A 27,364-nucleotide genomic window follows, 5' to 3' on the forward strand; every position below is an offset into this window, starting at 1 on the left:
AATTTAGCCAGAAGACTGCCGCAGGGGGTGCAGCGATCTGCCATTAATCGCCTGCAGCGCTGATATAACCTTTGACCACAGTTTCCTTAGGCGATTTTCTGCCAATCAAATGTGTTATGATGAAATTCAACCAAAGTTTTGAGGGTCAATTTCGCAGTTACGGCAAAAACAAACAAACAAAAAAACAAATAAAACAAAAGAACGTCTATAAAAGAACACATGTATCTCACATGTAGACGAACAAATATATCAAGCAGAATGTCAGAGCTGAAGATCGGACTCCTGTGACGACGCACAAGCCGTGAAATTGAATCAACAACTCCCGGTTGTAATTACACTTGCTTAAATGGGAAGGCAACGTGTGGGCGTAATACAATTAACGCCATGTTGCCAGGCTGACCATAATGGTGGCGATTGACTTCCAAATGAGAGCGTGAGTGCCCGCTCTCGTTTCCCGAAAACTTCCAACTTCGCCCTAACGGGACCGAAAAATAGTTAGCTCAACAATCCAGAAAATTGTGTTAGCTTTTAAAATAACGTCAACATCTTGTGTGGCATTTTTTCTAAATTGATTTTCACTGATTCTTCCAAATCTAGTACACATTTTTATATTTTTATATGCTTTGTATTTTTGGTGACCTTTTCATTTATGTTAAAAATGGACAATCATCAACTTGATTTTTCATTTCTTCCTTGACTTAGTATTTCTTTGCCAAGGTCAAGCACTTTGTTTTTACCTGATATGTGAGCATTGCTGTCGGAAAGAACCTGACTCGCCTTCCTGAGTGACATTGAAGTTTAAAAGCTGCTGATGGAGCTATATAAAAACTTATTTTACAGTCGTTTTATGAAAGGCATCTGCTGTTGTATTTTTTATGTCAGGAATACAAGGGCAACACGCTTGCCTAGTGGTTAGCACGTCACAGGTTGGCAGAGAATGCGGGTTTTTCTCAGGGTAAATAATTATCTTTAAATACTTTTATGACTTTTTTGAGTGGCTCCCCAAAACAATATGTGTTGTATTAAAATGACCTTATTTTGACGAGCTTTACTTGAAAATGAGCACTTGAATGTTTTTCTCTACAAGAATGTGGCACGTTTTTTTCAATCATATATAACATTTAAACAATTTTTTAAAAATGAAAATTAGGCATCTTTTTATTTTTTGTGGTATTCAGAGCAAGACATAACGGTGAAGTTTAACTCAACCATGTCCATCAAACCAATGGTAATGCACAACCATTCACACACACGATCACACCTAAAGATAATCTAGTGTGTCTGATACACCTGCCACGCGTGGTTTTGGGAGTGCCCACAGAGAACCCACACAGGCTCGGGAGAACATGCAAATTCCACACAGAAAGATCCATCTGGAATTGAACTCGAGTGCCTTAACTGTGAGGCGGACGTGCCACTCTTCCACCCAGCCGCCCTTAATCGAAAAACCATTTTTTTTTAAATGTTTTCATTTTTATTCCTTTTAGAAACAACACCTTTTTAAACTAAAATAAAAAAAACAAACAGAAAATGTCAAAAATGGACTAAAATATTGGTCACTGTTTTTCAAAATAAGAGCAAATCCTTTCAAAAGTCTTACATTGATTTCACTCAAAGATGATCTGTTTGCTTTCATAGAGGACCAAAAAAATCTGAGAATATTTCGTTGAGAAACTGAAAGTTTTGAAAAATGTGACAATTTTAGATTTCTAAAAGATTATCTGGCTTAAAAAAAATCAATTAATTAAGACTGTTGATTACTTGTGAAGATTTAGATCATCCTGTTTTGGTTATTACGGCTCACTTTCATTGCAGATTTTCTTGCTACTTCATATTTTTTTCCTTGTAAGTCAAACCAGTCAAAATAAATACAGAGTTTATGTATTTATATATATAAAAACACAAAAACAACATAAAAAAGGAAACAAAAGCAAAGAAAAAAATCTTTACTTGCTGATCCTGGTTAATGTGGTTATTTTTCTTAACGTAACCCAAGTTCATTGTACTCCTGTAAGATTATGACTTTTGCTCTTGTCATGGTAGCATTACAACTTACAAAATAGTTAGCGCAGCGCAACCATGGCACACTGGAATAATTGTTGGCATCCCTGTGCCGTTATTTTGGTATTCTTCTGACATGACCGGCATTATTCTGTCTCCGTCTATCACCCGCACGCACGTGCCGCACCGCCGCCAGCGCTCCCCTCCAGCAGCCTGCTGTTGGCCTGATAAAAAGGTTCAAGCCGGCGGATGGCGAGCCCGTGGCTACCATCCAAGGCTCGCATTGTGCGCTGAAGGGGCGGCAGCTCGGCGCCCACGGATCGCTTTGCAAAAAAATGCGTCCGGCCCACAAAAAGAAAGAAAAGAAAGCGATCTTTCTCCGCTTTCTCTTGACCCTAGCCCACCTGGATCTAATTGGCTAAAAGGTGGATGAATACCTTTGCCCGTGTGTTGGCGTGACCGTAGAGATGTGCGAAAAGGCATCAAAGAGATGTGAGCAACACACAAACACGAGCACGCAGGAGTAAGAGAGGCAAAAGATGTGGTGGAAAACAACTGAAAAGATTGGCTCAGGGCGATAAAGGAATGGCGGAGTGACGGTGCGCTTGCATCAATGGCGTACGGAACAGGTCCTCGGGAGGAATTCCATGCATTCCTCAAAACAACACTACTATTAAGTTGTCCCAAGAACAATGGCTAAATATTCAAAGTAGGAGAGTTACAGTCAGTGAAGGAAAAAATAAAGCTTCTTGGCACTCTCCCGACTCAAATCTCAGAAGTCTCAATTTGATTTAGAGTATATGAAAAAAGAGAGAATTACTCTCAGACAAGTCAGATTTCTCACATTTAAGTGAGAATTTTGACCTAGAATTCTCACTAAAGCGAGAATTCAGATTGTATACAATTCTCAAAATAGTGGGAATTCTGAGAATTAAGTCTGATTCTGACTCAATTCCCAGAATTCTTTTTTTATACACTTAGAACAGAGAATTTTGAGGATGAAGTACTGTAATAAACTACTTTCTCACTTTAAAGTGAGGAATCTGAATATTCTCAGAATTCAGACCTGCAAGTGAAAGTTCTTACTATTCTTAGAATGCTCACTTTAAATTCAGAATTGACTAATGTCTGAATTGTGAATTACGTGAAAATTCAGTTAATAAAGTCAGAATTCATGCTTTGAAGTCAAAATTTTGACAATACAGCCAGGTTTCTCACTCTAAAGTAAACTCTGAATTCTCAGAATTTATTTTAAATGAAAAAAGTGAGAATTATGAGAAATAAAGTCAGAATTCTGACTGGTAAGTGCATACATTAAAAAATGGAAAACTCTGACAGTCACAATCTGACTTTATTCTAAGAATTCCTATCTAAATTGAAGAAATGAATGACGTCAGAATTCTGACTGAAAGTGAGAATTCTGCGAAATGTCACTTGAAAGTTTGAAATCTGATTTTTTTCTCAGTGAAAGAATTCTCACTTTTTCCATGGATGAGAGTTCTGAGAACAGTCAAAATCCTTATACGTATGTATGCATGCGTGTGCATCTTCCTACGTTGCGCAATCTTGGCCAAGTGCAGCCGGTTGACCCAGGAGATCTTGCTGAGTGGGTTGGGCGTATTGAAGACCACCATGAAGCTGACGGGACGACCGGACCTTTGGGAGAGAAACATTTTAAAAAGTTATTCTTTTTAAAGTCAGAACAGAAGACAAAAGTTTCATTGGCAAACGTTGCGAAGGCTAGCAAAAATTAATCCCGAGTGTTGACACATTCGTATGCTGTTGAAATCATTCAATCAATTTTCGAAGGGTCCTGATTCCCACATGCCATTTATATTTTACGCTGTCACGATCCATATAGCAAACATGCTATAGAACAGAATTGAAATGTGCCAATAAATCAGGCCTAAACGCAACGGCAAATGATGCATTTAAGGCCTTGTAGAGGCTTTGGCTTGTTTATAGAGGCCTTGTTTGCCTCTGGCATATTTAAAACAATTCGGTGAGGCTTACGACTGCCAAATGATTGGAGCGTGACCCTGCCGTCACTTGAAATACCTCCGGCGCTGCCGTTAAGATCACACATTAAACACGGGGTCCCAAAAAATAGGCTTCGCAGCTTGGCCGACAAACGGGGGGCGGGGGACACTTGATTTAGTAGGCAAACTATGACAACCTGGATTACAGATCAGGAACTCTCTATATTCCTTCGTTTAACTCACTCAATCCCAAAGACATAGTTTTATCCAGATTTGTCCAGATGTTCACTCTTGTTTGTCTTTGGAATACAATTACTTAATCTTTTGACATCTATAAGCCTTTTCAATTACGGGCAGATTTTGGTTTTTCATAGCAGGGCTTGGTCTTTATCTGTGCGGTGTCCAATCTGCCGCCGTGGGACAACATTTGTCCCAACAAATTTGACAGCCAACAAGGCTTATTGCCTGAGTCGTTTTTCAATGTTTTCAGTAAACAAAAATAACATGTATTATTTAATTGATTGGATTTTTTGCCCCTTTTGCATACCTGGAGTTACTACTATATATATACCTAACCCTAACCCTAATAAATAAATAAACCTAACGCAAAAATTTGGGGGGGACAATTTGGAACTGTAATTCAGGCCAGGTATTTATTAAATTAGTTAGAAAATAATCTATTTTTATCGCCTGCTTGCTTGTTTTGAGCATGTTTATTAAATTAAAGCAGAAGTGGCCTTAGCGTCTTCTTTTTTCTGTATGTGGCAAGGAATATGTAGATTCAAGATTCAAGAGTTTTATTCTGATTCATGTACTGTAGTATTATCATACCACACAATTAAATTCTTATTCCATTCACTTCTCCGAGTAGCTGACTACTTTCCCTTTTGGAGCAATAAATAAATAGCAATAAGAATTGCAATAAAACAACAGAAACAATGGTGCTAATAATATAGTGCAAATATCATATTAGTGCAAAATATGTCGTGATTGTGCCGTGTTTTGTAAAGGTGGGAGAAACGAAGAAAAAAAAAATGGACGCTGTGTCCAGGAGGTAATTTTCCATCTCTGCTGATTATCCCCCTTCTAGGGCTTAGTTTTGTGAGTCGGTCAGACAATTGGAACAAGAGGTCTTATTTCTCTACGTCTCGCTAAGAAAAGGACAGGTATTCATTGGTAATTGAGAGATGAAAGGGGTTCGCGACCATAGTTTGGAGTGCTATTGATTTTTAAACGGGCGCAAAACGCTTGCGTTAGATGAGGTCAGAGTAGCATGTTCCCGAGCAAGCGGCCATTATTTCTTTATTGGAATACTTCACCGTGACAAAGCAAGTGGCCTACGTTTACATTGCTTTTTTTCTGATTTTAAAACGACAGCTTTCGAAGCACGTCTGATGTCATTCGATGCCAAACTGTACCATTTCAAGCGTTCATTTCGGACGAAGCAAAGATGTTTTTTGTATCTGGTAGGTGAAAGCGTTCTTCTCGCCGCTAATCAGAGGCTGCTTTGTGGCTCAGTGTACAGATGGCGCCGGTACCCGCCACAGATCAGAAGATTTCACAGGACAACACGGGGGAGCGTGTCAGCACCACATCTAAGCTGCAGTGGATGACAGACGCTCATAAGAAACAATCACTCATTAATCTTTGGTCCGTCCCGTGGGCGGTAATGGCGTAACCGGGACAAACCGGTAATGGAAAGTACACAGACGAGCCATACATTAATAATGTGCTCCGTGTGATTTTTGGACAGCTGGATTGACAAGAAGCCAAAGAGCCGGCTGCCAAGCTCGCGGATGTGCTTCAACGTAAGCCAAAAAAAAAAAAAAAAACAGCTCTTGATGTTTCCGCTGTGTTTTTCCTGCATACCAAATTTGGAGGCAGCCATTACCAACTAATTTTGCTTCATGTCAACCTCAAAAAGCTCTAACATTGTGAAAATTGTTATTGTCTAACCAACAGGCGAAAAGTGTGGTTAGTTATACCTAGAGATAGACCGATTATTAACTTTCAACATTTTGACGAATATCAGCATTGGCCCCATGTTAAAAACTCTGATAATAAACACATTTGAAACGGCGCTAATCAGGGAAGTATTCATTTGAATTTTCAGTTAACTAAATGGAATTCTGCGAAACCTGGGTACACTGTGCTGCTTTTGAAAATAGTGTGAAGTTAAATGACAGAAGGTCTCGGTGATATGCGCCCCCCCCCAAAAAAATAAAAATAAAAAAATCCATCAGTTTGTAATCGAAGCAATATCCTGAATAAACATTTTGAATTTGTTTTATTGTAAATCTATCAAAAAATAATGATTATTAATGTTTGCATAACTTTGAATGCCTTAAGCAATTAATAACTACAGTAAACTATAGTGCAAAAATTCAATTTCATGATTTAGCTCATTTTAAATTGCCGATTTTTAACAAGATGAAATAATTAAGTTCTTTGATTTTTTTTCTTTATGTTTGCCAGACATAAAGGTTTTTTTTTTTTTTGGGGGGGGGGGGGGGGGGGATTATTTACTGTAGAAAACTATAAGGACCTTTTGTTTTGTTTACATTTCTCAACAAATATGTTGTCTAAAACATAGTTAAATAAGATACAAGCGGTTAAGCAAATGGATGGATGGACAGATGGCTGGACAGATGGAATTTTATGAAAAGTTGTATTTTCTTTAAATTTTGAGGCCAATATTTTCCTTTTTACTGAAAAACATAAACGGCTACAAATATCAATTATTTACCTCTTTGACTACTAATAATCTATCACTATTGGCCCTGAAAAAATCATATTGATCCAGCTCTATTTGTCACTGGCAATTGCCATATTATTATGTAGAAAAAATAATCAAAATCATGCCTAATTTTTTTCTACAGCGTCCAATGATTTGTTAATATTCAAACAAATAAACATTTCCTTATTCCCAACATTTGAGTTTGCTGGAAAAAAAAAAAAGTAAAATCAAATACTTGTAAATGTCGTTTTCATCACTGGCTTGAACATTAAGAAAGTATTTTTTAAGGTAAGGGGGTGACGCATGTTTTTAGAAAATGCACACCTTAAAGAACAATTCACTAGAAATACTAAAAATCTAACCAAGGTTGGATATCTCCAATCAATGCACAAATAAGCTTATTCTTTGTTTGCAAGGACATACTGTATTTTCATCAGGAAGTTTGAGTCAAACAACTTTACGCTTGTTTCCCGCATTTTTGTCCTTAAAAACCTTTTATGAATAAGCAACCAAGCCCGTTTTTGTACTAAAGCTACACAGGAGAAAAATACATAAATAAATAAATAAATAAGTAATCGTTTTCTTGCATACGCCTGTGTGAATAAGAAGGGCACCAGGAAGAAAACACACAAACACAGACACACACTCATGTGCACAACAATCCCGTCATCCACTTGTGGAAGCAAGGTAGATATCACGGGAGGACTTCAATAGCGAGAAGAAAGTCAAAAGGAGGCATTTTTTTGTGGAGCGAGGGACGGGGGGAAAGAGTACATTTTTCATTTCATGGGACTTTAAGTTTAATACACAGAATTTTCTGTCGGTAGGGCAATCGCGCTCTTGTCACTCCAGAGTGCCGGCGTGCAGCCGAGTCCACGCCATTCAAGACAGGTTGTGACAATCACACGGGCCAGACACAGTAAATTGGCCTGTGGTGAAGACACACACTTGCACGCTATATACTGTGTGTGTGAGAGTTTGGTTGTGTGTGTGTGGGGGTGTGTGCTCGCGCTGCATTTCATCATGAGCTACAAGCCCAACTTGACCTTTTGTCTTCGCACGTCCAAGTCAAGTACCGGGTCTCTTGCTTCTTACGACCGCAAGAATGGGTTAACATGCCTTTAGCCACAAGGCTAGCTTGTGGGCCGGTGTGTGCTAGCCAATGCTGGACTAAATACATTTCATCGAAGTCCACTGGTTAGCTGCATTATGGAGAATCCAGTGTGTAATCCAATTAGGAAATATAATATAATATAATATATATATATATATATCCTCCATATTGACGAGCAGGAGACTCTCATGTTGCGTTTAAATGAAGAGGGAATTTTGTTATTTCAAGTTGTATTTTGTTTCTTGCATATGCTAAGTACACTTTCGTAATATGAAGGGAAAAAAAGGACAGAAGCAACCATATCTCTGGGTTTCATGATAAATTATGATAATAGATTTGTTCTTGGTTTTTGCCGCATATTTTTTTCCCGTTTATTTTGTTTAAAATTGAAGCGCGAAAACGCTGCCCAATATATCACAATATGTATCGCAGTATGCCTTTGATTATCGCGATACACTTTTAAGACACAATACCCAGCATTAATATTGTTTGGTGTGGGTGTTAATATAGCAACATTTTTACTATAATTGCTTAGAAAAATAGACTAAAATCTTGTAGAATAAATAAGCCTGTGTTAGCTTGGGCCGTTGGTTTGTGTTCTTTTGGCAAAAGGTTACCAGCAAAAGGCACGGGGCACTCGCCACAGTGTCAAAGTAGCTCCAAAGATATGCACGCTCCACATGAGTCGAAAATATTGGCCCTAATACAAGCGGTGGAATAGTGAACATAATTTATGCTCTTTGCTGAGTTTTTGCCAAATGGATTTGCATTTCTGGAATTTGAGTCTGGATGAGATTTGCTGGCGAGAATGCCCAAAACAAATAACACATGCATATTATGCTCGGGGAAAGGGAAGGTGTGAGAAAAGAGAGGCAAATTTTGACAGAGGTTGGCATCTCCAGGGGTCTGCGGGTATATGTTCAAATTTAATGAGCGATGGCATCAAAAAATTAAATAAATATATATAAATAAAAGAGATTCATTTGAGTGGCGTTCTCGGGAGACAGATGTTGTGTTTCTCACGCGGACAAGTGACGGATGCATATATTTCCATGCTAAAGCCATTATTTCTTTCTATTTGTAATGATGGTGAAATATGATCGGCCTTAAATAATGTAAATATATTTGACTGGAGGCTTAAACAACAACAACAACATGCTCAAAACACAGGCTCTTTGTTTGCAGTGGTGAATTTGACAAGAGGCAAATGTGTTGTTTATTTAGTCCTGGAACTGCACATAACCATAATTCTCACCATAGAAGTCTCATTTTTCACTTATCTACCACTGGTTCTCAAATCCGGGGTAGGTTAAAGTGCTTTGGGGGTTTCTGTTTCTGTGGGTATCAGCCAATCTAATTAACAATCACTATTAACATTTTGCAGAATGTCAACTAAAAGCCTTGCGACTATGTGACATTCCTATGGGATCTATATGTAGATGCGTTAGCTGTCATGTCTCCGGAATCCGTAGTCTTTTCAAATTAAGAGCAAATGGATTGGAACACGAAGCAACTTATTTGATAAGTCATTAGGACCATTATCAGTTTGATACAGATGTTTTTTTTTTTTTCAAGAATGCAACAGATGGTGTTATATGATTCATCTTCTGACCAAGAGATACCACTACATATGTACTGTAGTTCCAAATTTTAATTATTCAGATAGGAATGGCAGCAGCATTCTGTCTCAAGTCTTCCACCCCATCCTTAAATGTTTGCGATAATTAGAAGTTACTTTTTTTGGATGGCTTATGTACATCCTTGAAAAATGGTTGAGAAGATCTGATCTAGAATGAGGAACTTTCTGAGTGTCTGTCATTGTTACTTTTTAATTAAATAGTAAATTCAAGTAAAAAAAAATTCATGGCAAAAGAATTTTCTTTCTTTGTGTTCTACGTCATCCCACGAGTTTCAAAACAGCATTGCGATTTCATTCAATGGCCCAGACCACAGTGACTTTGCACTTTTTTCATACTTGATCCATTCTTTTAGAAGTCTGACATCTTTCACGGTTGGTTAATGGGGTTGGAGGGCGAGTGACCGCCAAGGCCACGGCACAGACGCTCATCATTTTCTCACTCAGCCTCTTGACCTCTCAATGTGGAGGACACTTCTTCTTCTTTTTTTTTTTTTTAAACTTCACTTTTAAGATTCAGGTTTCTGTTATCAATGTTTAACACTGCAGTGTAGTTTTGCAGGACTGAAACAATATTAGCCGATGTGTTGATTCCTACATTTCTATTGGTAATTTTTTAGTCAAAACAACTACTCATACATCTAGTTAATTGGGACCACCATCAACATATTTAAACGTTTCTCATATGACCAAAATAATAATCATTACTATTTTGGTCAAAATTGAAATCACGATTATTAATCACGATTAATCATCAGGTTTGGTCAAAAATGTGTATTTATTGCCCTTTTTTCAAATTTTTCAAAGGGGGTCTCAACTGACGACTAGCGTGGTATATAAATAATACGGTATATTAGGGTGAGAAAAGCAGAGGCTTCTTGTTATGCAAACATGTGTGAAACATTGCCCCCTGGCAGTAGAATGACAAAGTGTTTGATTTGACATGTAGTGTAGGCGGCTTATTAAATGTTAACATCGTCGCGGATCAGCTCAATTAATCGCGGCAGCCAATATTGTGATCGTGATAAAAATTCGATTAATTGTACCGCGCTAGTTTCTAGTAAATTTTCTCAAAAGTCATCGGGAAGTATTTACCGGTTTGAGTGGCTACTAGCTAACATTAGCTAGCTAGATCGGGGATGTCCAAACTACGGCCCGAAGGCAATGTTAATGTCATAGTTGCGATGTAAAAAAAATATATATATATATATTAAAAAACAATGTAAGTTTGATATTTTCAATCAAATCCATGCCAATTTGGCATATTCTTTTTCTTCGACACTTGCGGTTAGCATAAGATGATGCAGCGTATATTGCAGCTGAGACATTCACACCATTTGCTTTCTAAATATAGCCCAGGCGATTTGTGAAAAACGGAGTAATGAAACGAGGGAGGCGCCCGACGGAAACAACCGCTCTCTCGGTTGGATTCCTTTTCGCGACACCTCGAGCCCACGCCGCCTCAAACATGAAAGCGTAGTCTCTGATTGGATGATTGACAGTTTCAGTGAATGTGAATCAAAGATCAAGGCGTTGGATGGTATAGGGGAGAGAAAAAGGGAGGAGGGGGACAAGTGGATGGATGGGCCTGATTTATGATGGCAGGCCAGCATTGAGGCGAACGTGAGACGCTCATGCGCAAGGACGTGGCAGCGCCGGGGCGGACGCGGCAGAGAACGGCGGGCCGACGTTCACCTGCTCAATCAAGGAGTCCATACTCGGAATGGTGAAAACGCAGCTTCAGAGTCCCAATTGGAGATTATTAATTGCTTGAAAACAGTATACACTATACACTTATACTCACATGCACACACATGAACATATATTAGTGCTGGCAAAATTTCCTATAGTTAATCAAGACTAATCCAATGTTTAATAACTATTTTCGATGAACAAATATTTACTTAAATCGAGGAATGAACATGAAGTCATTGAATAAACGACAATGGTAATCTTAATATAAATATTTTTCTGGAAGATAATACTGTAAAACAAAACTACCATATGTGATTAACCATTGCAAGCTTTATTTTTTTCTTATAGTAATCAGAAAAAAACATGAAACACTTCCAAATTAGACCTCAGTGAACAAGTATCCGTGCGTGTGTGTGTGTGTGTTTGTTGCGCATTTACAAAACGAGGCCTACGTCAGGGATATTAGTTTTTAGTTATTGACAAAATTGTTAATTTTTTTTCAATTTAGTTAATTATGATTTTTTTTTCCCGACAGCCAAAAAGGTCATATTGTAATCAAGGTGTATGAAAATTGGCTTGTAAATATGAGAAATATAAGAAATATGGCCTGTAATCTGTAGCCTCATTTTACAGTGTAACTTATTTATCGGGCGATAAAATATGAGACTGTATTCTCCGTAGAGGACGCATCACTTCAATTCAATCATAAATACACGTGTTAAAGACATGGCCACGCAAAATACCTGCACAAGTCCAAGTTTCCTGATGCTGAGAGTTTATGATAGATTCCCCAGAAATAATTGATCTCAATGGGAAATGTTTTCAACGAGTGGCCATTAAAAAAAAGGGGAAGTTGTCCACAGCGATTCCCCATGTAACACAACAAGTAGGTCTCGTGTCAGGCCGTTCATCAAATCTTCAGATGGGCCCGCGAAAATCTTGTACCTGTTTGTTTTTTATTTTGCCGCTTGCGGGAGTGGGGGCGGTTGGATGGATAAGAGCAACGCGCCAAAGCTTCCAAGTTGGAAGCGGCGGCGTTTGGGCCGACAGCAGCCCGCAGCCATTGACCTGCTGGCATCGGCGCTGAATTATTTTCTGCCTCCTCTACTCACATTATGAAAAGTTAATGCAAGAACTCGCACTGGATGTCTTTGCCGGGGCTAAAAGTCACCCCCCACTCCCTCCGATCTCCATTTTGTCTCCGGGTTGGGGTCGCCGCATAATGCATGCGGACCAGCGCCTGCTTTATGGCTGCTTTCTTTAATAATGCAACGCCGGCGAAAACACGGCGCGGCTTGATCTTTGACCGCCTCTCCCTCAAGTGGTCCTTCCCAAAGCTTGCGGTTTAGGTCGATTTTTATTGGGTCGCAGATTGGCAGAGCAAAACGCTGTCAGTTATTTCACTGGCTCTCAATTTAGCACATACGCCGTGCTTGTCAGAAATAGAAATCTGCCCATTCCTAACCATGTTTTTTCTCACTTTGAGATGCCGCAACATACCAACAAAGCACTGGCTAACAGGAAAGTCGAAACTAGCCTTGCTAAAGATGAGAGGGAATTGAACTTGTTCCTTTAAAGGCGTAGTAAGAGTATTCCGTTTCAACTGGTCCAATTTGTTGACTCTTTTTGGGGATTTATTGGTATCAGAAAACTAGACCACACCACACCACACCAATCCTAAAATCTTTAGGCTTCCAATGAAACAAAGAATAGATGTTAAAATGTTAACGTTGGGGTAAGACCTACCGGTAAATATAGTCAAGACGGACGCTGGCTCGCTGAGTGTTTCCGGAACTATCCAGAGTGAAGCAGAATTTTTCTATGCCGCTTAACTTAAATCAAGTCCTGGACAATTCTAGTCGAATTTCCACTACCTGTGACAGCCACAGTGAAGGACACTACTCCTATTTCCTTTGACTCAACTATCAGATCTCCGTAGCTGGACAACGGGAGTCCGTTTATCCAGCCACGGTTCTCTCCTCGCGACGAGAAGTCACGAGTCGTAGTATGCAGTCGGTGAGATAAGATCACAGGGAGCCTCCAGGTGGGGAGGGCGGCGTTATTTGGACGAGCCTCTCTGCCTGGATGAACTCCCAACGAGGCGCCATTAGCAAAAGGAAGATAAAGCGACGGCAACGTCTGGTGAAATTTGAAGTGCGTATCGGTGGCTCCCGCAGTGGCGCCAGAAGAGGCCATATTAATGAAGCGCTGTCACACGGAGGCCGCTCGCCGCCTTTGAGCAGGCCGGTCGGGATTCTCGCCACGTACTGCCTGTGTTTGCCGTGTGCAGTCTGTGATGTGTCTGCCTGACTACAGAGCATTGCTCGCGGCCAGACAGGAACGGAGCCACTGGGTACAGGGAGGTCCCTGCTGTGGTCCCACGTTCTGCTTCTGACTTGTTTGAGAAGCAGGATGCCAACTTTGTACATTTTTTACTGAGGAAACAAAGGAATGGAAATTTTTGCAGTGAGTGTTATGACGAATTTTGGAATCAAGAGTATAAGCCAACGACCCAAGTGAGAATAAGCGGCTATAGAAAATGGATGGATGGATGAACAGTATAAGAACAACTCCTGGTCACCCATTTTAAAGTTGTGAGTAAAGGGAAATAGATGCCAGAAGAATGCGACAAAGTAAGTACAGTAAGGTACCAATGCCATGCATCGAGAATGTGGACAAAACATAAAATCTTGATTTTCACCTTTCTGGACATTTATGATTTTAATTGAAGTACTAAACTCAACAAACTTGTATTTAAAGTTTGATCTATTAAAACAATACTGTGACAAATATTTAGACAATGATCATGTCTATTTATATATTTTGCAATTTGGTGGTTTTGCAGATGATTCTAATAAGTTGCCAATTTTTTTTAATGGAAAGTTTCCCACTATTTATATTCCTGAAATATAAATAGGTCCTGGAAAGTTTGCCACTTTTTAAATTCCCAGGGTTTCACGTTGCTAGTTGTTTCTCGGTCTTGCAACAAGGCCTGTATACGAAGGCGAGCTTGTTTGTGCGCCTCCGTGAGCTTTCCTGCTGCTCTTCGCTCCCTTTGCAATCTGCCATCAGTGTACCCTGGGTAGCGTCAGAATAGGTTGGCGTGCCCGCTGTGCAACCTGTCACCCCTCCTGCCCGCACCACCAGGGTCCAAAGACCACCCAGCACAATTACGTCGTAAACACAAAAGCAGACTTGCTTCCATCACCTGGCAGGAGAGGTCTCCCTTGGAGTTGCCATTTACCTCTACAGACAAACTCTGCGGCTAGTGCATCTTCATCTGGCATACAGGCTTGAATTCTGATATTTCTTCATGAAACAATACTCTGTGAATTAATTCTGCTTAAACAGTCCACATATGATGTTTTTTTTTGTTTTGTTTTTTTGCTGTCGATGGCAGTGAATGAATTAATTGACTGACTGCATGCCCCGGAAATTGCGTCAATAGAGTCTTTTTTCTATTTTAATGATAAAATTACTCATTAGAAATAGCTTTGCACTATCAAATAGTTTGGTAATTCTGTATCCTACTGAAACAATCTGTGAAACAATTAGGGATTTAGCTAAAAATGAACAATCGCTTTTTTTGCTATGTTAAAAAGTTATCAGTGGGAACAGCGACCGATGGCTCTTGCTTGCCTAAATTGGGTAGTTGTGTGGTGCTAGCTGCTAAAGCTATTTGCATCTAGTGCTACTTGCCAGTGCTGTTAGCTGGTATTATTGGAGGCGCCACTAAGCCAGGGGTGTCAAACATACGGTTGGATCTGGCCTACAAGGACGTTTAATCCGGCCCGCAAGATGATTCCGTGAAGCACTGAAAAAAAATTAGTAGACCGAACCCATTAGTCTGCTGTCAAAGGATTCACCTCAGTCGTTGTTCTGACTGATCAAGTCGTGCTTTGAAAGAAAAATAGAAAGAATAGTTGTGCGTTGCCGCAAGAACGACGAATGTTACAATACGCAAAAATATCGTACGTCTCACAAGCAATGCAAAGATCAGCATTGCAACTTATAAAATAGAAAAGCGATCAACAAGCACGTCGTCCCAAGATGCTGTCAGCTGCAAATCCATAAAGACTGAATCATCCTTTGCAGGCTTCCTCGAGCTTGATAACGAACCTAATAATACGCAAAAACTCTGAGCACTGCAACTTACAAGCAGAAGTGACCAGTTGCCACGCTTGCGCCAAATTGCTTTCTCAACGCTTCACTGACATAATGTGGAACACTGCCGTTAGCATTAGCATTTAGCTTTGCCGTGCTACTGCTCTGGCCTGGAGGTAAAATCACAATGAAGAGATTCACAATGGGCGAGGGTCGTCATCTGGGCCACATTCACCTGTGGTCCTGTTGTATTATATAGCTCAAATGTATTTAACATGGCGCCAAGACCACCACACAGTTTATTGTTTGTTTGTTTGTTTTTAATGTATATTATCACGTGGGTGACTCACAGTGTCCAGAATGAAACATTACAGCATCGTTTAATTCTGTTCTGTTCTGCATAAAGTTGTACAACCAAAGATTTTGATTGGGGCATTTTCATTCCTCTGGATATTTACAGCTGACCCTGCTATTTGGGTCCAGGCTAGAGACAAAATCTACATATAATTACACCAATTGTATTTTAGATATACAGTATAGCATTTTACCTGTCTGACCTGCTTGACGATATTTTCCTCCATGCTGCACTTGCTGCATCCTGCATTAAGTACTAGCAATAGAATCATAATAAATATGTAAAATCAAATGTCAGTGTAATCAAGCCTTTTTTTTTTTTAATGGAGTCTTAATTGGCATGATTAGAAACTGAGGCTTGATATTCAGGAGAACACTGGTGCTGAGTCAAGTCAGCCGCTACGCCACCACACACTGCCGGGATCTACTTCAAAATAAAGGTGTACCGAAAAAAAAAAAAAAAGAAACCTTGGAAACTAGTCCCTAAGTGTCCAAAAGTTTAAAACCCCCTGCTTAAAGAAATCCTCCCTTTTAAGGCAATCTCACGTGAAAGAAACATCTGGCGCCATCAAACACGTGAACGAGTAGGCAGATCGGCCCAGCGGGACCGCTGTGAAAGTCGAGAAGGAAAACGGGAAATGCGGTGCACCTGAAGTGTACGCTCAAGCTGACACTTCAGCTCGGCACCCAGGGTGGTCAGCGTGCTTCGAGTGTTTCGCTGCGGAGGTCAATCATTATCGTCTTTTTCTTCTTATAGTTCCTTTCAGAAAGACTCAAGCGTCTGCGTCACAATCAGTGTCTTTTTTTGTCCCTCAACACGTCTCATTCTTGCTCTTTCCCCTACAACGGGCCAGAAAATGGGATCCATTATCAGCCCACCATTATTTCATTTTCCCACTTCTTGCATCGTCCAAAATAGCACTTTTGTTGACTGCCTTTTTCTCATGGAGCGCACACACAGGTGGTCACACAACCCATTAGGATTTGATTCAGTATTTCTCGTTTGCTGATTGTGGAAGTGGTTTGTGAAAGAAAGAGCATTTATCCATACGAAAAAAAGAGGTACAAACCCAAACATACGACATCACCGTGTCCAAATTGCTAATTCTGTGTGTCATAATGCACTTGCACAATCAAAGAGCGACAGGTGTGCCATACAGGCAAACAATGACAAAAACCATTTCTACAGTTTAGCATAGCCAGTTTTTTCACCACGAGGTTCAAATTACATGGCAATCTGAAGAAACCTGTTGAGAAAGTTCTTTCTATTTAGGGCGTTCAAACTCAAAACATTAACTTAGGGGATGAACTTTATATAGAGTTAAATGAACTCGGTTTCTATTAACTTCCTGTGGCAGCTGAACTCTGCTAACATTGCAACCAAACTTAGAAGACAGTTACAGGCGCAAAGCCAGAAAAAGATGGACCTTTACGTTTCACTTTTAGTTTCACTTTTAGTTTCACTTAAGTTGCTTGACAGCTCATTAAAAAAATTTAAAAATTGTGCACTTTGCAAGGCCAAATTCAAAACACCCTATTAGTTGTACGCCGAAAATGCACCATCTCAAGCAAAACTATTGCGATTCTTTGAAAAAAGATATTTTTGATTGGGTGTTTTTATGTAAATTATAGGATTTTAATCAAGTATATATATATATATATATATATATATATATATATATATATATATATATATATATATATATATATATATATATATATATATATATATATATATATATATATATATATATATATCGGATACAGATATATATCGGATATATACATCGGATATATATATATATATATATCTATATATCTGTTATAATCTTCTTTAAAAAAAAAACATCGCTGAATCTTTTAATTAATTGTGATTAACTGATTCACTATACAGTATTCTTATTCATATATAGTATTCCTAAGCTAGATATTATGTTACAGAGCAAAACAGGCTCCTAGGGCTGATTTCAGTATTTAATTGAGAGTATTTACAATTTAAAAAGCGAAATGGCACTGAAGTGTACTGAAAACATGCATTGGATTAAAAAGCCTTTGGCGCGGTTCACATGGAAGCCCAGTGTTAGCTGCGTGTTTTACTGCACTCACTTGTCTGGCCTTCCGGGCACCTGGAGGCGTAAGCGGCATTTGTTGGCACTCTGGATCTGCTCCTCTTTGATACGAATGAGCCTCTGCAGAGCCAGACACCAGTCCTGGGCCACTGTGGTGTTCAGGTTCTTTGATGGGAGACAAAACACCATATGAGTTTGGGAACAAACTCAAACGGCCCACAGTGTTATCGTAAACATCTGACACAGTTTGAAACAAGGGGGTCCCCACTTTAGAATCTACATTTTGAAATGTATTGGATTTTCTAATTTGTCCTTTTTAATTTTATTGCACAAGGTGACACCTATCATAACTAACAAGCAAAAAGGGATATCCTTTAAAACATTGTTTATTTTTTCTTTTCAAAAGGATCGCTTATTTTGAGCATCTGCCATTACAAAGTCCCGATTCATTACCTTAGCATTTATATGTCGAGTAGGTAAAAAGCCAATATCTGTACTGTGTACTTTTTAGTATTGTGTTGCTTTGTGGCACTTAAAAATAAAAATGAAAAATACTGTAATAGGAATGATAACGATAGAATTCAATTTAATCAGCCGAAAACGACGATTTATGAGCTCAACCACAGTTTGAATGGCCTTAGTGCCTTAGTGCACGTACTCTCATATCATCTCATATCAAACAGAATCAAACGTACTTCCAGAAGTCAATTTGCCGATTTGACTGGCAGTCCAGGAGTCTCCTGAGGACACTGTGCTCTATTAGCATATGGAAGCAAAAGGTGCCACCATTAGCTTGAGAGACTGGTGTGATTGCCAGATATGGCCTCCACTCTCCTTCCACCTGCGTGACGCAGCGTATGACAGCAGTGCGACTACTGGGAAGTGTCCTAATTTGAACGCTGCAGGAGGGGCGGCGGCATAGCGAGCGAGTACGACTTGAGCATCAGTGGGGGTGCCATATACCGCCCCCGCCTTGTTGATGAAGAGATAGAGGAGCACTTGCACTGAATCACAACTTTTTGGAGTCAGGGCACACTTTTTACATGGGCAGAATCTCAATCACACTCAACAAAAACGTCACTCAAGGTAGATACTGTAGATACTATATATATAATGTTGCCACATTTCTGACTAAAATGAGACCTCTGAAAATAAATTCAGAATTTAAACTTTACAGTAAGGATTCTGAAAATAAAATCAGAATTCTCAATCTCAGTGAAAATTCTCACTTTAAAGTCTGCACTTTGAGAGTAATCAGACTTCTGAGTTTAAAGTGAGAGTTTTTAAACTGAGTTTTTAAAAGTGAGTGTTTTTTTTAAAAAAAAAAAAGCTACCAAAGCACTGTGGAAACAGGAAAATAGTTCAGTAGTTGCTAGTTGGTATCAACAGGGAAGTTATATTGAAGTGATACATCTTGAATAAGGAGCTGAGTTTAGCCTGGGTTATCAATGCAAGCCAGGGAGAGGCTTTGCCACGTGAATGCAGTTTTACTTCTGGTGTATTCCTTTCATGGTCAAATCATATGCGAAGCATTTCAGTTGAAGGTTAATGGTGTAAGGTGAGTTTGTGGCCCAATACCTGGTACGTCCCCTCCAAGGTGCCCACCAAAAGCGTCACGTCCTCCACCACACAAAGGTCATGTTGAAGTTCCTGCAGCTCTTGGTAAAGCCGCGGAGGGCCCAAGATGGACTTCCCTAAAACATACAGCAGTCAGATTAGAATAAAAAAAAAAAAATGACACATGAGCTAAAAAAAATAACACACAATAAAGATTCTGAGCGGCAAGAACTTTGAAACTGTTTTCATTTTTGCAAGTGGGTAATTTTCTTTGAACACTTGATTATTCATTAATGCACAGCACATCTGAATATGAGGTCGCAGGAGGTAACTTAATGGGTCTATTTTTAATGAACGAGCGACGTGATGTTCCTCTGGAACACAATGTACTCTTACAGCGATTTGAATAATCATTTTAATGGTGTAAAATTATTCACATAAGTAAGACAAAGTTGACAGATTAATTTTGGCAGAGGAGTGAATTGTCAATTAGTGGTGAATCGCTACAAATTGAGGCTGCTGCATGCGGCTGCAGAAGTCCACAAAACCAAAGTTATTTGGCTCATCAAGATACCTAAAAATATACATCTTATCGTAATATTAACACTGTTGTGCACTGTATCGCTGCGTACGATGGTGCAATGAGATAAACGTTTAATTCGTCCATGCCCACGCAGGTAACTAAAGACGCACACATCAACCTACATCATAATCAACTCATCATAAGCAACTTAGATAATGTTATAGTGACATTTGCAAAAAGTTGTATGCATTTGCTGTGTTGATTTACTGTATATGGATACCCATTGTCATCAGTGGTGCAATTTTCCATCTGCAAGCTAATTGGTAGTAGGTGCATTTGTGTGCAGAAATTTGCATGCTCAACCAGTGGTTTTTAAAAGGGGTAAGAGTGGGGGTACGAGTACAGCTGGATGTTTGTGAAGGTACTTCATGGGGTTTCTGCAGATATCAGCAAATGTAATTTCATACGTTTTAATGTCATGAGAGGCACTTTCCAACTTACTTTTCAAATTATGAGCGAATTAATGGGAGCATAAAAACAAATTGCTAAATTGTGAGTCCTTTGCAAAATATTGTATGCCTTAAGGCGGCTCGCTGGGGCAGTGGATAGTACATCCGCATCACGGTTCAGGGATCCGAGTTCAGATCCACCTCGCTCCGGCCTTCGTGTAGGGAGTTTGCATGTTCTCCCCCGAGCGCATGTGGGTTCTCTCCAGGCACTCCAGTTTCCTCCCACACTCCAAAAACATGCATGGAACTTGTACTGAACATACTAAATTGTTCTTAGGGTGTGATTGGGTGCGTGGATGGTTGTTCATCTCTGTGTGCCTTGTGATTGGCTGGCAAACAATTGTGGGTGTCCCCCGCCTATTGCCCCAAGTCAAATGGGATGGGCACCAGCAAGCCTACGACTCTTGTGAGGATAAGTGAGTCTAGAAATGGACGGATGCCTTTTTTTTTTGTATACTGTATGGATATGTATTATCATTAGTGACGCAGTCTTCCGGCAGACTAGATCTAAATAAAATGGCTGATATTACAAGAACAGTACGTATCTGCTGCACAAACTACATTCATAGATACCACTGCAAATGTGATTCTTACGTTTAATAAATAATGCAGCACTTTTCCACTGTGTTGCTTGTGGGATCATGTCAAACAGGAGTAAAGTACGCCTTCTTGAAATAATGTATATACACAGGGCTAATGAACAGGGATTTGGCAGATACGGAAAAAAAAAATCTATTAGAAGTTTAAAAAACAGCATCTGGGTTCTTCACAAAGTGCAGCGGTAGAAAAAAAATGGAAAAGGTGTGGTGTGCTGCGGCTAGATCGATCTTCATCATTACGGAGTGGAGCTGAAGCCGCGGAATGTAGAAACTGTTATTGGGGGTTATGATGCCCTTTGCTGGGCCAAAAGGAACGCAGGTGTCTTATTAGACGCAAAACACGGCATCGATTCGCAGGCGGCGCTTACCTTCAAAGTCTCGCTCGCCAACCGCCGCCAATCGATGGCGCGCCTTCGCCGGCGCCTAATTAAATCCGCAAGGTACATTTGACTGCAGAGGTGTCGCGCGGCGTCACCGCCAGCGTGTAATAAACAAAGAAGATCACAGGCTGTACCCGGGCTTAGCCGCGCGTCCTCCAGGGACTTGTTGTCTATCCTCACGAGTGGAAGCCAGAGGATGTTTGGATGGGCTTGAGATGTTCACTTAAGGAGCCACTATGGTAAGGCTTTGCTTTTAATGATGTCTCGGACACAAGAAGCTCATGGCTGCCGCCATGGCTGCAAGGAAATCAATAGGTGAGTGCAAAAAAAAAATGTGGACGTGTAAACAGGTTTACCAAATCAGGGTTTTTTCCTGACTATGAAATTGTCAGCTCGTTTTGGGACAATCGCAGGAGAATCCACAGATTTTGCTACTTTGATTGTCTAAGTTTTTATTGTGCTGCTCCTTCTGATGCGTGTCACCTGGCCTACCGCTAGCAGTACAATAGACATATGCATACAGTATACAGCCCCTTAAAAAAGCAGTGCAGTAATTTTAGTCGGTCAACACAGAGGATAAAGAACGTAGTAGGCACAGATTAAATACATGTTCCCTCATTTATCATGGGGTTACGTTCCCAAACATACCCACAAGAACTTAAATCTGCAAAGTAAACTTAACTTTTTTTATTTTGTTTCTGTTCCATTTGTTTTTAGTTTCTTTGTTAAAGAAATAAATACCTAAAATTGTTTTTTTTTTTTTCTGTCTGGTCCTACTTCGAAGGAGGAAATAGATCAAGACAAACAGCGTGGTACACCACGAGATATCATCATGAATGAAAAGCCATATGTTTAAGAATGATTGTCTTTTTTGACTTACAACTTACAATAGAAATTGTTAAGGTGATATATGAAAATCCACAATAATATGCTCAGTCTATTCATTTATTGGTTGGTTATTGGTTCATTATTACCACTCTTATTGCTCTATTACTGTTTCTTTTGTTTATGTGTTATTGCCTAGTTTATTATTTGCTTGATTATAAAATGTAGTCTGCTCAGTGAAGTAAACAGAAAAAGAACGTCATATCACAATTTGAATTTGGTATCACAATGCATATGACAATAAAACTCTTCAATCTTCAGTCTTAAAGTGAAACCACAATAACTGAACTGTGATGTAGCGAGGGAACACTACATTGTTTGTCTAAATTCTTAAGGTTGTGACTCGGGCAACTACTAGCCGTTCAATTTAGACATACGTATTATATATATAGCTACAAAAAAAGTTGCTGATTAGAGGGTACATGGCTGAAGAAAAAAATAAGAAGCGATTTTCATTTTAAGATAAACTGTCGACCCTGGGAATGCTCTGTTAAGATTTAACAACCCGAATAATTGTCTAAAATTTACTACAAAAAAAAACGTAAATCAACAAAATGCTGACTACTAACCAGACCAAAAAAAAAGGTCTGCATTTAATATATATCTGTATTTCATGTTTGTCCAAGCCAGACATACACTCCTGTGCGAACGATCGGAACAGTATCACCTCTGCCTGAATTTGAGCTGGGGAAAAACCCCTCCTGAGGTGAATGTGCTGAGTTGTAATCCAGCGTAATCCTGTGAGGCCCGGATGCAGCTTTTCACGCTCTCAAATGGCCAGAGCCCAGAGCGCTCCGTCCAAACATCAGCTTTTTCCGCACTAAGTCGCGTAGGTGTGACAGTGTTCACACTCTTGGGCGGATTTCCAGCGTCATCACGGGAATATAGGTGAATGTAATCCCTCTTCTGATCTGTATCCAAAAGCTTCGGGAACGCATCGGACAATAAAAGCACTCCAGTAGGGTAGGTGGTAATTGTATCTATGTTTATATATCTATGCTACCAACATAATGTGTCCGGCAGAACAGCGGAATCATAGCAATGTATTCAACTAAACAGTGGCGAATTTGAGAGGAACTATCTGGTATCCGGTAAATGAAGTAAATGGCGATAGTGAAATGCGTCACAAACTGCTTATGTCCATAACCTCCAAAATTTGAGCTCACGCATTTGTATCCATGTGAATTTTGGTGATCAATGATAACTAGAAATATAATTAGAAAAGGAAAAGGAGGACAAGAAGGAGAAGTAAAAAGTGGAAAAGGAAGTGAAAAGGAGAAGAAAAAGAAAGGATGACAAGCAGAACAGATGGAAGGAGAAGAAAAGAAAGAACAAGAACAAGGAGAAGCTGCACGAGAAGAAAAAAAAAGAGGAAAAAGAATGCAAAGAAAAATAACCAAAAAACAAGCCAAAGGATGAGAACAAGGAGAAGAAAGAGTGAAGCATAAGGAGGAAAGGGAAAAGAAGAAAAAGAAAGAAGAGGAGGAGAAGCAATAGAAGAACAAGAACAAGTAGGCAAAGAAAAATAGCAATAAAAATAGTAATAACCAATTTGAGTAATTATGGAAGGGCAAGTAGAGACAGCTGGCCTTATTTCATGATATCACAAAAAGCACAAGGTGACTGAGAACAAACGCCACGAAAAATGAAAGCAAACGTAAGCCGAATGGTCGCCCCCCTTTCCTACAGGGTTTACTGTTCCAATGGGCGGCATATGTCCAGCGTTACATTCGTCGGAAATCTGGTGAAGCTGTGCACGCATCCCAAAGAGTAAGAAGTGTGGCTGGGGCGCCAGCTCCTATCTAACGCGCGTGGCTCCCTAATTGGGCCTGGGAAACGGCGGCGCAATCTGGGCAGATTGATGACTGCGCTGCCGACGTGTTTGTGGTCTATCAGAGAGTGAAATGAGACGGCGGTGACGCTGCGGCGGAGGGGCGGGGGTTGGGGGGTGTCTCCCCTCGCATTTCTCTTGGAGATAAAGCGACCCGGGGGTTGGCGCGGGAACAAGTGGCCGTCATCGCTATCCCTTCTCGCAAACATCGTCCTCAATCAGAGTGACAAGCAGAGCCGACTCGTCTGCGGCCCTCCGCAAAACGCTGGAGGACAGAAACTGATTAGCCGTGCTGAGTCACTCCAAAAGTCAGGAAGAGTGATGAGATTAACTCAGGGGTGTCCAAACAACGGCCCGGATGACATTTGCAGTCCACAAATCTCAAAGCTCCACCGTCACAATATATAATTGCCTCGATAGTTTGCTTTTTGCCATTGAAGAAACTGAAGCTTGCCGACTCCTATTTTTCACCGAGTGGCCCTCGGAGGAAAATGTTTGGATGCACGGAGATGAATTTGATGGATAGGCATGTGGCAAATGGATGAAACGGATGAGGGGCGCTTGATCTGGGCTTGGGCTCACCTGAAGCGTGGCCGCCGCCTTGCCGCTTGCTGGCGTTCTGCTGGAAGACGGCGTCCTTGCCCTGGCAAGCCTCCTGACCCACTTCCACTACCTGCACCTGCTGCAGGGGGGCGCTCCACTTCATGGTGTACTTGGGCCCTACCGGGACCAGGCTGCTGATGTCTGGAGACCCCCTGGTGGGAAATGACAACTTGGTAAACCAGGTGGAGTCACCCACTCATTTGAATAACCGTGTTTTAGACCATGTCTGACTGACATGTATTTTTGTTAGGCGACTTCTCTTCTATGAATAAAATGGTTTTATAAACAAGAGCCGAAACAAGTCCTTGAGTAATAAAAGTACCTTGAATCAGAAAATGTGTTTTGTTTTTTTTCCGCCTTAAGTATATCTTTATTTTTTTTACTCAGGAATAAGTCAAGGTAAACCACAGCAACAAGTGTTCATGCTATTCATCAAGAAATGTCAAAATACACTTCACTCAACACCAAGGTCAACAACACAATGTTGTCCAGTACATTTACTATTAATGCCAATTCTCAGCTCTCATATAGACTAGCGAGACTTGTCAGATTTCATTCTAAAGGGCAGTTTAAGACTTCAAGTGACTCAACTGACACTGTAGCCGTTCCCACTGAAGACGTTTTAGCAACGGGGAGATATCTGCTTAAAATCCTAGAAAGTACCAGTAAAATAGTCATACATATGTATTTATCTATTTATTTACATGTATTTTTATTCAAAACAATATCATTTTTTTTAAGTATAAGTTGATGTTCCATTTAGTTTGCCCTTAATTTGAAAACATTGCTGTTCCTGTCACAGGATTAAAAAGCATTGAAATTGATTTGCTGAGACCCACGAAAACCTTGTTGAAATCTCAGGTACCTCCTGAAGTATAAGTATTCCCATTTGAGAACCACTGACTTCAGGCATGCCCATTGAAATCATCAAGCATAGACAATTTTTCCTCCACATAGCCTACGACAGTATTTTTGGTATGCGTTTGAAGAGAATCTAGCATCTTCTCTAAATTTCACGCGAGTGTGTTTGTAATTAGAATGTGGCTCATCACGCATGTTCCCAACCAGAAGCGGACTGCATGCTGCGACGAGAAGCTCATTGTCATTCATGTATTCATGCAATCACGCAGACAATCAACATTGCGCTCAGTTTGTCGAGATATTAGAGGGCAGGCAAAGTCAACATTGGGACTCTCCAGTGGAATGATACATGGAGCGATAATTACTCTGACATGAGGGCTGCGAGCGGCAGCTTTGAAAAAAAAAAAAATCCAAATAGAAATGCCTCTCTGCTTTACTAGATGAGACGGATTGTTCTGTCACAGATGATTCATAGGAAAGAGCCCAAGTCAGTAATCTAGGGCTTCCGCAGCTGTCGTTAGGCATTCTAGCGTTTTGTTTCAAAAGCCGACTGAACTCCTGCACGCTCTGATAGCACCCAGAACCCCTCGCAGACATCTGCTGCGCTCCGCCAGAATATCCTCACACCTAACCTAATTGCCATTTGCCGCCAGTCTCCCGAGGAAACCTCAAATCACCGCCAATACACAAAGAGAAAAAAGTGGAGATTTTGCTCCTCCCGACAGGACTTACTTGACATTTATATTGGCGCAGATGAGCACGTCGTCAAAGAGGAAGACCTTGCGCTCCTTGGACTTGAGGACTTGTCCCCGCTCGCCGTACACGGTCTCAATGAGTGTCTCGCATTGGACCAGGGACCCCTGCTCCAGGTTTAGTTGCTGCAAGGGATATTCGCAAGGCTTAGATCAGTCGAGGCGCCGAGGGGGGGATGGCGAGGCGAAATAAAGTCACCATCCTTCAGAGTTCAACTCAAGGTTGTAAAAACAAACTATTGAAGTGAGGCAAAGGTGGCATTTTAGCTCTAAGCTCTTTTTTCAACTGGCTGTGTCAAAATAGGAGATTAAATGTGAGCAATTAAGTTCTTAGTCGAAGCTAGAATTGAGCGATACGGCCAAAAAATTAACGATGGACGGACGATTATGATTTTAATGGATTTTAATGGCAGAAATAAACCCAACAAACATTTATTTGAAGGTCTGATTTATTGACTAAACAAAACAAACTTTGGGAAATATTCTGACAAATATAATGAATAGTGATTTAAAATTAGTTTTAACATAAAATTAAACCTTAAGGCTTGGGTAACCACCCGTTATGCCTCACCTTTTGGTCATGTGAGATTCACAAGCTGAGCTGTTATTGGTCAGTACCTGAGTGATGTCAATTTCAGTCATCAGCAAGTGTATTAACGGTAAATAGAAAAATATTTTTGTTATTAAATTAATTTGAGACAAAATATTAACTTTTTACTGTTAAAAATGGCTAAATAAGTGAAATAACCCTTTAAATGACACATGGAAGTACAGTAGCAGTAATAAAACATTTTGTAAACATGTCTTGTAAGGCACATTTCCAGCATCCGGCCAGTTTTGGAAAAAAAAAAGTGTAAAAAAACAAATTATTTTGATTCCTTGCCAAGCCCTAGTTTCAACTTCCTGTGAAAAAGTGAAAGAGTGAAAAAGACATCACAGTTGCTCCATCTCTGGTAAAAAGCAATCATGGCTGAATTGGTTTTTGAGTCTAGTCATGCGACGTTCGGAAGCTGAGTTGTGATCGGTTGTTACCTGAGCTCTGAGCAATTATGATGTCATTTTCGACGGACAGCAAGTGGGAAAATAGATGTTGCTGTTTAAATGAAATTATACAAATGCAATAGTATTCAGAATGCCGCATTTAGACGAATCGAGCTGTATAAAACACATTATAA

General features: G+C 40.1%; 1 protein-coding gene across 4 annotated transcripts in view; it reads right to left on the reverse strand.

The window, feature by feature from the left end:
- The window catches only part of LOC148418779 (rho guanine nucleotide exchange factor 10-like protein), a 117,665-nt gene that overhangs the window by 50,211 nt on the left and 40,090 nt on the right, over positions 1–27,364 (reverse strand). For all 4 annotated transcript variants that reach the window (XM_088423868.1, XM_088423867.1, XM_088423870.1 and 1 more), the window contains 5 exons: positions 26,170–26,315; positions 24,556–24,728; positions 19,268–19,383; positions 17,727–17,854; positions 3,557–3,657 (listed from right to left, as the gene is read on the reverse strand). In XM_088423868.1, coding sequence (XP_088279994.1) covers positions 3,557–3,657; positions 17,727–17,854; positions 19,268–19,383; positions 24,556–24,728; positions 26,170–26,315 — 664 coding nt within the window. The remainder of the gene's footprint in view (positions 1–3,556; positions 3,658–17,726; positions 17,855–19,267; positions 19,384–24,555; positions 24,729–26,169; positions 26,316–27,364) is intronic.

The sequence above is a fragment of the Hippichthys cyanospilos genome, chromosome 9 (assembly GCF_059441005.1).
Source record: "Hippichthys cyanospilos isolate Australia breed blue-spotted pipefish chromosome 9, RoL_Hcya_1.0, whole genome shotgun sequence".
Taxonomy (NCBI): Eukaryota; Metazoa; Chordata; class Actinopteri; order Syngnathiformes; family Syngnathidae; genus Hippichthys; species Hippichthys cyanospilos.